Raw genomic sequence first — 10,795 nt, forward strand, 5'->3', positions numbered from 1 at the left:
ATAATTTTTATAGGAGAGTCCTTACTAGAAGTTTTGAGGTTTTATTTTTACACCCCCTACTGTCTACAATGTATCAGACAAAGTAGAGTAAGAAACTAGAAAACTTTTGCCTGAATGTTTTCTTATATTTTATGAAGCCTCTAAGGGGGATGTTGGACTCTCTCCCTATGGGATTTGGTTTGGGAGTGTGTTACTCACTTGCTTATATTTTGTCTCAGCAGCTGAAGTCCTTCATTCGGATCTCATGGAGAATGTTGATGATCTTTTAAGGTTTTTTACAAACTCATTTATGTGTTTTCTCCCCAATTCCAGATCCTAAAAGTTTGGAAGGATCTAAAACTAAAGCCAGGTGACTTGTGGATTGTTAAGAGACATTTATATATAAGGAAATGTTTGGAGACTCAATACAGCATCTATTTCATGTACAGTTTTTGCAAAACTTGAAGGAAAAGTCACCTGGATCCACACCAGACACTGCAAAAATGACTAAATTAAAGAAATCTCTGTTTGATTTGTTTCCCTCTTGTGATCACAGTCTAGGGTACTTTTTGATTCAGTTACTTTAATTGTAAGGGATATATATATATTTGAAAAATAGTTTAGCCATGTTGAAGTCATATTTGTCTTTTGTACGTCTTCCATTTTATGTAGAATTGTCTGTGTTTACATGTGCTGATAAGTCAGCATGCCAACAATTCAGCTAGAAGGCCATTCTGGCCACAGGAGTGTACAGCCAGTACTCTGTAATTATGTCTTATCAATCATTTGTTTTTCACAATGAAAAGTCATTTTGTAATGAAAAAGTTGCTCAGCTATTATTTTCTCCACAATGGAGTTTTTTTGCCTCTTTGGCCAGGACTACCTCCACCTAAGCGTGTGGAGGTTCCAGGTTAAAGGTGATAGCAGATATGGTTAGTGATCAAAATATTGATCAAAAGAGGGGAGACTGTAATGGAAATTTGTAAGTTCTGTATATAATTGTATTGTATTTTGTATGTATTGCACACTGCCCTCACTGTGCACACAGCACTAATAATGTTTTCAGTAAATGTTTACATTCTTTTGAGTCCTGATTAGAATAAGCTTGCCTATGTAACGCCCCTTGTTACCATAAACGTACAATTGTAATATTAATGTGATACCTACGTAATCATGTGCATAAAAACCTTCAATTGCGTCATAATAAAGCAGAACAGTAATTTGGAAAGATGCTGAGCGTATCTTTTGTGTCTGTTCCCTACTGCAGTAGTTATTATTAATTTGGAACCACTAATCAATATGAGGATAGGAGTTGCCTATCATCAATTCAACCGAGTCAGCATGGCGAGCTTTGCCTTAGGAGGGGATTCCAGGTGACCCTGAGTATCCGAAACGAGGAGCTTGAGACGATCCGGGAATTTCTGATAATCAGCCGGCTGAGGTAAGCCTTTTGCTTACATTTGAGTTATCAGACTTCCTTGATCGGTAAGGCATTTTCGGGACAAAGGGTACCTATTTTACTCCCCTTAATCGAACTGTATTGATTGGTGGTTATATGTTATGTTGTCCCTGTCTATTGTCCATCGGAGTGTTATAGATAAGAAAGGGAAGAATAGTGCTGTTCACAGGTATATGTAGTACATCTGCTAGATAAAGTAGTTTAGAGGCAAGAGGGTATAGGCACATGTAGAGAAGAGAGAAGACTGGCCAGTCATTATGGGCATTAAATTAAGTAAGGGAATGAAGGGTAAGAGACCCTCAAAAATGCCCAGCGCAAGAGGAGCGCTATATATGAACCAAAGGTGCGGTTCCGCCTATACTGAGCCCCTAGATTAATGGTTAGAGTGGACAGGGATCCACATTGGGTAACTGGGTTACCACAAAAGTCCACAGGGACTAAGAATCATGCAGAGTAAACAGCTAGAGAAACAGCTATCTATGTGAGCAGGATGGATCAAGGGTGACAATAACACTAGATAGAAAGAGACATTTTCATGTTAAGTTGTGGGATGAATTTGGGGTCAGGCACTACAACTAGTAAAAGTCAGAAACAGAGAAATGAGAGGTAAAACAGAATACTTTATATGTTGTCAGAGAGAGAAGATGGGATGAGCACTCTGGCTGACCGTCTGATCATAGAAGCTAGATATAAAAGATATCTGAACAAAATAAAGAAAGTAGAATTTAGACAGGAAAATATTAATGAGAGTTAAAAGAAATTGAGAGAATGATATGCATGTGTTGTGTACAAATGGGAAAAATGTAAGCGATTTTAGAGAGATATTGGTGTATGTGTGTGCGAATGCTGGGACCTTTAGTTCTATTGCTTGTGTGTGTCATGTACGCAGATGTGACCCCCTCCTTTGTGCTCTCCTGAAAGAATGTGGTCAGTGATAAGCTGGAAGGACATCATGCCAATTTCTGTTTTTTAGACAAAACATTTATAACAAAATGTGCCGGGTTAACGAATCTAATGGTAAACAATGTGATCACAATTATTTTGAATCTGTTTTCCAAACATGGTAAAATGAAGGTTACATTTAACCGTGTATTACACAAATTGAATATCCTTTGATAGTGGAAACAGTGCATTTAAAAAAGGGAAATTAAGTAAAATTAAGTAATAATGAGTATTAATTTCTAATATGAGTTTAACAATTTTATTAATAATATAGATATATTGAAACTGGTTTAGACAACCTTTGGTTGGAAATGAAGTCGAGGTTAATGGGGAAATTTGTAATGAATGAGATTAGTTTAGATTAAGATAACAATTTTGTAATTTTACATTTATTCAATAAGCCCTTATTGAGAGAAAAAAAGATTAAGATGAGGTTGTTATTTGGAATAAAGCTGCCATAATATTTAACAAAGCCAAGATGGATGGAATACATAAGAAGTTTTTCTACAAAAATGAAATTTCAAGGTTCTTGATAATAACTTGATGTCAGTCCATGATGTGAGAGTTGTTATAAATAAAATTTAAATATAACAGACCCATCACATCAAGTCCACACACCCTGTTAGGATAGATGCCACCTGCAGCCAGTTGTTTTATGGTTTTTGATGCTTTCTGGTCCATCATACAGATTGTTGGTCCTTTTGTTTTTATTTATTTTTATTTTTGAAATCCAAAGCAGAATGTGTGGATTGTGAAATGATGTGCCCCTTTTTCTTGTAAGTACAGTGGTATAAGCAGAAGAATATTTTGGATTTATGGGCATCTCTCCATGACCGCAGGGTATTGTTATCATTTATTATAATATTGCCAGGAAAAAGTTGTCTTTTGAAACATGAGACTGGAGTTCTTACACAAATAGTGTGATAGAAAACAAGACATTGTAATATATTTATGCAAGCTGGACCCAGTAATGAAAGGTTCATCCCGATATATCAGAGCTGCAGCTTTTATGCAAAGGTGCTATTAGACAAAGTTAGATATTGTTTTGGTCAAACATTTAATTTTTAATGGTCCGACATTCTGTGCAGCAAATATACAGCTAACTAAATGTTTGTTTAATGAAAGGTTTAATATATGAGTTTGTTTATGTACAAATCTAACAATGAAAAATGCGTACATTTATTCAAAAGAAAGGAAAAGACACATGTGTTAAATTGATGGTGTAGGAATCAGCTGCTGTGAGCCCAGTGCGGGACACACTCCCTGAAGACCCAGATATTACATTTTTTGTAGATTTGAGTATGCAGTTTATCACCCAGAAGGATACTCTGTATTCAAAGTCATTGGATCCTTTTTCCCCAGCTCAAGAAGCAGAGCTCCATGTTTTAGCAAAGCCTGTGAGCTGTAAAAAGAGTGTATATTTATATAGATAGTCGAGATATAGAGAGCTTTTGGTTCCATTTGAAGGGCCAGAAGTTTGTTTTTACTTCGGCAGGTAAACCAATAAAGCATGCCAAGTTAATTTGATTGGCTGTTTTCAGCCTTCCAGGTTCTTGCTGAGGTAGCCATATTAACTTTCACACATGGAAGCAGACCAGGTGACTAAGGATGCTGCATTTACAGCCCCGGACACTTGATGGGTCTGTGCAACTCACAGATTCCACCCTAGTTCTGGCCCAGTATAGCTGGGATTAATAATTCAACTTTAAGGACCCCAGAACGAGAAGAACAAGTGGTCCACAGGGGGCAACGTCTTATGAAACAGGACTTTGGAAAAGGTGATCATTTATGTCTGCCAGCCACTCTTTTCCCTTCAGCTTGACACATGGACCGTGTCATGAGTCACAAGCAGTTATGGCTGCCTTAGTAAATGAGCATGGGATAGAGCCAGGGTTCTCCACAGTTGTTTTACTAACATACCACTTCTTGTTTTACCTGTTACCAAAGGTGTTACCAAAAGCTGAACATCCCTTCCAGAGATTAAAAAAAAAGATATATCCAGATGCCCAAGTTAGGATCTTACGAGTATGCATTTTGTCTGTATGGACATGTTTTTTGGATGTCTAGTGGCAAATGCTACTGCAAAGGCCACAGTAAAAAGTGTTATCAGAAGTAGTTTGTAAATATAGAGTGCAGAAAGTACAGAGAGTAACAAAAGAAATAATTTTTATAGGAGAGTCCTTACTAGAAGTTTTGAGGTTTTATTTTTACACCCCCTACTGTCTACAATGTATCAGACAAAGTAGAGTAAGAAACTAGAAAACTTTTGCCTGAATGTTTTCTTATATTTTATGAAGCCTCTAAGGGGGATGTTGGACTCTCTCCCTATGGGATTTGGTTTGGGAGTGTGTTACTCACTTGCTTATATTTTGTCTCAGCAGCTGAAGTCCTTCATTCGGATCTCATGGAGAATGTTGATGATCTTTTAAGGTTTTTTACAAACTCATTTATGTGTTTTCTCCCCAATTCCAGATCCTAAAAGTTTGGAAGGATCTAAAACTAAAGCCAGGTGACTTGTGGATTGTTAAGAGACATTTATATATAAGGAAATGTTTGGAGACTCAATACAGCATCTATTTCATGTACAGTTTTTGCAAAACTTGAAGGAAAAGTCACCTGGATCCACACCAGACACTGCAAAAATGACTAAATTAAAGAAATCTCTGTTTGATTTGTTTCCCTCTTGTGATCACAGTCTAGGGTACTTTTTGATTCAGTTACTTTAATTGTAAGGGATATATATATATTTGAAAAATAGTTTAGCCATGTTGAAGTCATATTTGTCTTTTGTACGTCTTCCATTTTATGTAGAATTGTCTGTGTTTACATGTGCTGATAAGTCAGCATGCCAACAATTCAGCTAGAAGGCCATTCTGGCCACAGGAGTGTACAGCCAGTACTCTGTAATTATGTCTTATCAATCATTTGTTTTTCACAATGAAAAGTCATTTTGTAATGAAAAAGTTGCTCAGCTATTATTTTCTCCACAATGGAGTTTTTTTGCCTCTTTGGCCAGGACTACCTCCACCTAAGCGTGTGGAGGTTCCAGGTTAAAGGTGATAGCAGATATGGTTAGTGATCAAAATATTGATCAAAAGAGGGGAGACTGTAATGGAAATTTGTAAGTTCTGTATATAATTGTATTGTATTTTGTATGTATTGCACACTGCCCTCACTGTGCACACAGCACTAATAATGTTTTCAGTAAATGTTTACATTCTTTTGAGTCCTGATTAGAATAAGCTTGCCTATGTAACGCCCCTTGTTACCATAAACCTACAATTGTAATATTAATGTGATACCTACGTAATCATGTGCATAAAAACCTTCAATTGCGTCATAATAAAGCAGAACAGTAATTTGGAAAGATGCTGAGCGTATCTTTTGTGTCTGTTCCCTACTGCAGTAGTTATTATTAATTTGGAACCACTAATCAATATGAGGATAGGAGTTGCCTATCATCAATTCAACCGAGTCACTGTGTATCAGTGCCACCTCATCAGTGCCCATCAGTGCACATCAGTGAAAGAGAAAAATTACTTATCTACTAAATTTTCTAACAGAAACTAAGAAAAACATTTTAATTAAAAATGTTTAGCTTTTTTTTATTTTTATTTAGCAAAAAAATAAAAACCCAGTGGTGATTAAATACCACCAAAAGAAAGCGCTATCTGTATAAAAAAAATGATAACAATTTTAGATGGGTACAGTGTTGCACAACCGCGCAATTGTCATTCAAAGTGTGACAGCGCTGAAAGCTGAAAATTGGCCCGGGCAGGAAGGGGGTCAAAGTGCCCGCTATTGAAGTTGTTGAATACATTCATGCTTCCTGTGCAAAAATACAAAACAAACAAAACAAAAAAAGCAGCTTGCCCATCTGTGTTCTGCTTAATAATACTATGCAAGAATTCGTTTATCCCATAGCTGGATACTTAATTCACATGCCGACAAGTTAAGGCCATTTTACTGCTGTGGCACAGCTGCTACTGAAAGAGGAATTATGTAAATTCTTCATTTTACAAGACTTATAAGACTCATAATATTCCAGACAGAAATTGAATCCTTCTTCGGTATTGACTGTGGATTTTAAGCGCATTACTCGCATAAACTGGAAATATCCACTCATAAAAAAAAGAACGGAGGTATGGATCAGGTTCTTGATCTTCTTCTTCAACAATTCATATGGTATTTTATTACCCTGATATAAGTAAACATTGGGCATTCACTGCGTCATGGTGAAAAGCTAGAGGAAAGAATGATTAGAGAAGTGTATCATCTGGTATTTTAGAACATTTATATGAAGCAGGGTTCCAGCGATAACAAAAATTTTAATGAATAGGTTAATTAAAACAAAAAAGCAGCTTTCGTTACAATGCTGATTGTCAGTGTGGAGGCAACTCTGGTAGTAAGTTCCTTCTTTTACTAGATATCCATAGTCTTCCAGATTGAAGGATGGCCACCATCATTCAACGCACTTCATCTGAGCCCAGGGTGTCATGGACTGATCCCTGGGGATGTATCAACATGGTAGCCTGAGCTCACTTTATTACTGCATCCCCAAGTCATTGCTGTGCTCTGTTCAGGGCAGAACCATCCTCCTCCACCACCAAAGGAGGGACCCATTACATCAGGCATGTCCAAAGTCCGGCCCGCGGGCCATTTGCGGCCCGCGGTCCGGTTTTATACGGCCCCCACATGCCTCCAGCTTTTGTCACCCTTGTGGCCCCCCTTGCTCCGCACTCTGCAATGTCTGTATTGTTCCATAATCCCCGAGCGCCTCTCACTGACAAGCAGGGGCGTGTTCCAAAACCCTCCGTGAAGCTGACAGCACGCGGCGCCAATAGCAGACACTGAGTCATTTCCCTGCGGCAGCTGCAGAGCTCTCAGTGCCTGTGATTGGCAGCGGTGATTGGCGGCGGTGATTGGCTGCGGCGCCGTGTGCTGTCAGCGTCCCAGCGGGCTCGTGCATGATCCCTGAAGTGAGCGGCGCTCGGGGACTAATATAACTCAGGAGTGCACAGAAATTGTTCCGTAATCCCCGAGCGCCTCTCACTGACAAGCAGGGGCGTGTTCCAAAACCCTCCGGGTAGCTGACAGCACGCGGCGCCAATAGCAGACACTGAGTCATTTCCCTGCGGCAGCTGCAGAGCTCTCAGTGCCTGTGATTGGCGGCGGTGATTGGCGGTGGTGATTGGCTGCGGCGCCGTGTGCTGTCAGCGTCCCAGCGGGCTCGTGCATGATCCCTGAAGTGAGCGGCGCTCGGGGACTAATATAACTCAGGAGTGCACAGAAATTATTTTATTATTATATATCTACAACTCATCCTTGCCCTGATCTGAGCCTGGGGGCAGATTACAAGTGGGGGCCAGAAAGAATATTAAAAAAAATAGCTCATCTTTGCCCTGATCTGAGCCTGGGGGCAGATTACAAGTGGGGGCCAGAAAGAATATAAAATATATATAAAAAAAAGCTCATCCTTGCCCTGATCAGAACTTGGGGGCCACAGAAGTAATAAAGGCCAGATTTCTCAGGAGAGAAAATAAATCATTTGTACAAAACTGAGCCCATCCTCTGGGATTTGTTTGTGGGCCAAAGAGGAGATATATATATCCAAATAACAGCTCATCTTCACCACACACAGCCACAAAGGTAGGAGAATACTTGTTGGGCAGTGTATTAGTGTATCGGACGAACACACTTAGACCAAAACCTCTGACACTGCGCTCACAAGATCCCTTTCCCTTCTGGTCAATTTCTAAAATGGCGACTGTAAACAAGAGAAGGAAAGTTGACAGTGAGGGCCGCCGCTTCCAGGACAGGTGGAAAGTGGAATATTTCTTCACTGAAATACGGAATCACTGTGTTTGTCTGATATGCCAAGAGACTGTGGCTGTTTATAAAGAATTTAATGTCAAGAGACACTACCAGTCGCGACATAGCACATACGACAAGCTAACAGGGCACGACCGCAGTGAAAAGTTGAAGCAACTTGAAGCTGTTTTAATGTCGCAACAGCGATTTTTCACAAGAGCCCGTGAGTCAAATGAAAATGCCACAAAGGCAAGCTATGAGGTGGCAACGTTAATTGCTAAAAATTGCAAATCTTTTTCTGAGGGTGACTTTATCAAAGAATGTGTTATGAAAATGGTTGAGAATATCTGTCCCGAGAAGAAGCAAGAGTTTGCCAACATTTGCCTGGCTCGTAACACTGTGACACGGAGAGTTGAAGAGATTTCATCAGATATTAAGAGACAGTTGACATCCAAAGGAGTGGATTTTGACTTCTTTTCAGTAGCCTGTGATGAAAGCACGGATCTATCTGACACGGCTCAGTTGCTGATTTTTATGAGAGGGGTGGACGATGAAATGAAAGTGACTGAAGAGCTACTTGACCTCCAAAGCCTTACGGACCAAACAAGAGGAAAAGATTTATTTGTCTCTGTTAGTTCCGCCATAGATGACATGAAACTGCCTTGGAACAAACTTACTGGGATTATTACTGATGGGGCACCTGCCATGGCTGGAGAACGAAGTGGATTAGCAACCCTAATCTGTAACAAGGTGATCGAAGAAGGAGGCAAAGCTATAAAACTCCACTGTATCATTCATCAACAAGTTCTCTGCGCCAAACATCTCAAATATGACCATGATATGAAACTGGTGGTGAAGACTATTAATTTTATTCGCTCTAAAGCCCTGTGCCACCGCCAGTTTAAACAGTTTCTACTGGACATCCAGGCTGAATACGAAGATGTTGTATATCACAACGATGTAAGATGGCTCAGCCGGGGGTCTGCACTGCAGCGTTTCAACTCTCTCAAAAAGGAAATCGGAGAATTCTTAGAAACAAAGGGACAACCAATGCGAGAACTATCTGATCCGATATGGCTGGCTGATTTGGGGTTTCTAGTTGACATAACAAAGCATCTGAATGTACTGAACACCAGTCTTCAGGGGAAAGATGCAGCGGTGAACCAGCTTTATTCACACCTCAAAGCCTTTGGAACAAAGCTGCAACTTTTCATAAGGCAGTTATCACAAACACAGCCCAATCTCATACATTTTTCAGCATTGCAGGAAATAATGAACAGTTTTCCACAGGACAATATCAGTGCACAAATGAGCAGGTATGCAGCAGACATCACATCTCTGGCTGGGGAGTTTAAACGGCGCTTTCAGGATTTTGCAGCTATTGAAAAGGAGATCAGCCTTTTCTCCTCTCCATTCTCTGTTGACCCCAATGATGCTCCAGATCAGCTGCAGCTCGAGCTCATTGAGCTGCATTGTGACAGCGAGTTACGCAGTCGTCACCAACAGCTCTCTCTTGTGAACTTTTACCGCCAACTGGATAAGAGCCGGTTTCAAGAGATTCGAACATTGGCTAAGAAAATGCTGAGCTTGTTTGGCTCAACATATATGTGTGAGAAGACATTCTCTGCTATGAACTTTAACAAGAACCGCGTGAGGACAAGACTAAGTGACTCTCACCTGCGGGACATTTTGCGCATCAAAACCACTGCCTTTGACCCAGACCTAGCCTATGTGCTGCAGTCCAGATCTCAGTTTCACCCTTCACATTAGTGCAGGCAAGTTTTCTTTTTAAATTGAGATGAATATATTATAAAATCTCAGTTAATGTCAGTTGGTCTAAATTAGTTATGAATTTGGACACAAGATGTATACTTGATGTTATGTTCCTGTTTATATTTTTTGAACTTAAAAGTTGACAGACAGCCTTTATTATAATATGTAATGTACTTTACAATTTTCCTGACATATATTTCAGCTTCCTGGATTTTTTTTTTTTCATCTGGCCTTCAGATATGAAAGGCAGAGTGATTTAACACCTGTTTAGATTTGTCATCCATGTGACAAAATTAAAAGTATGCCGTTTGCAATAAACTTTGCATAAAAATTTCATTTGCATTTAATTTTAATGGTTCAAAAAAAGTCAGGCAAAATGGTTGGCCCTCATGCATGTTCACTTCATGAAATCTGGCCCTCTTTGAAAAAAGTTTGGACACCCCTGCATTACATCATTGGACTGGCCAAAGGAGTCTAAGAAAAAAGGCACCAGTCCTCAGGAAGGATGTAATGGAAATGGAGCGATTCCAGAGAAGGGCAACAAAGCTAATAAAGGGTCTGGAGGATATTAGTTATGAGGAAAGGTTGCGCGCACTGAACTTATTCTCTCTGGAGAAGAGACGCTTGAGAGGGGATATGATTTTAATATACAAATACCGTACTGGTGACCCCACAATAGGGATAAAACTTTTTCGCAGAAGAGAGTTTAACAAGACTCATGGCCACTCATTAAAATTAGAAGAAAAGAGGTTTAACCTTAAACTACGTAGAGGGTTCTTTACTGTAAGAGCGGCAAGGATGTGGAATTCCCTTCCACAGGTGGTGGTCTCA

At 39.6% G+C, this 10,795-nt stretch overlaps 1 protein-coding gene across 1 annotated transcript; it reads left to right on the top strand.

Moving 5' to 3' along the window:
• The first annotated feature begins 8,140 nt into the window (after positions 1 to 8,140).
• Positions 8,141 to 9,961, top strand: LOC141145931 (general transcription factor II-I repeat domain-containing protein 2-like). Its single transcript, XM_073632726.1, has one exon. The coding sequence runs from the start codon at positions 8,141 to 8,143 to the stop codon at positions 9,959 to 9,961; it is 1,821 nt and encodes a 606-aa protein (XP_073488827.1).
• The last annotated feature ends 834 nt before the right edge of the window (positions 9,962 to 10,795 follow it).

The sequence above is a fragment of the Aquarana catesbeiana genome, linkage group LG05 (assembly GCF_042186555.1).
Source record: "Aquarana catesbeiana isolate 2022-GZ linkage group LG05, ASM4218655v1, whole genome shotgun sequence".
In the NCBI taxonomy this organism is placed as follows: domain Eukaryota; kingdom Metazoa; phylum Chordata; class Amphibia; order Anura; family Ranidae; genus Aquarana; species Aquarana catesbeiana.

Excerpts from the sequence above, each read along its gene's own strand:
- LOC141145931 (XM_073632726.1), top strand. The coding sequence starts at position 8,141 with ATGGCGACTGTAAACAAGAGAAGGAAAGTTGACAGTGAGGGCCGCCGC.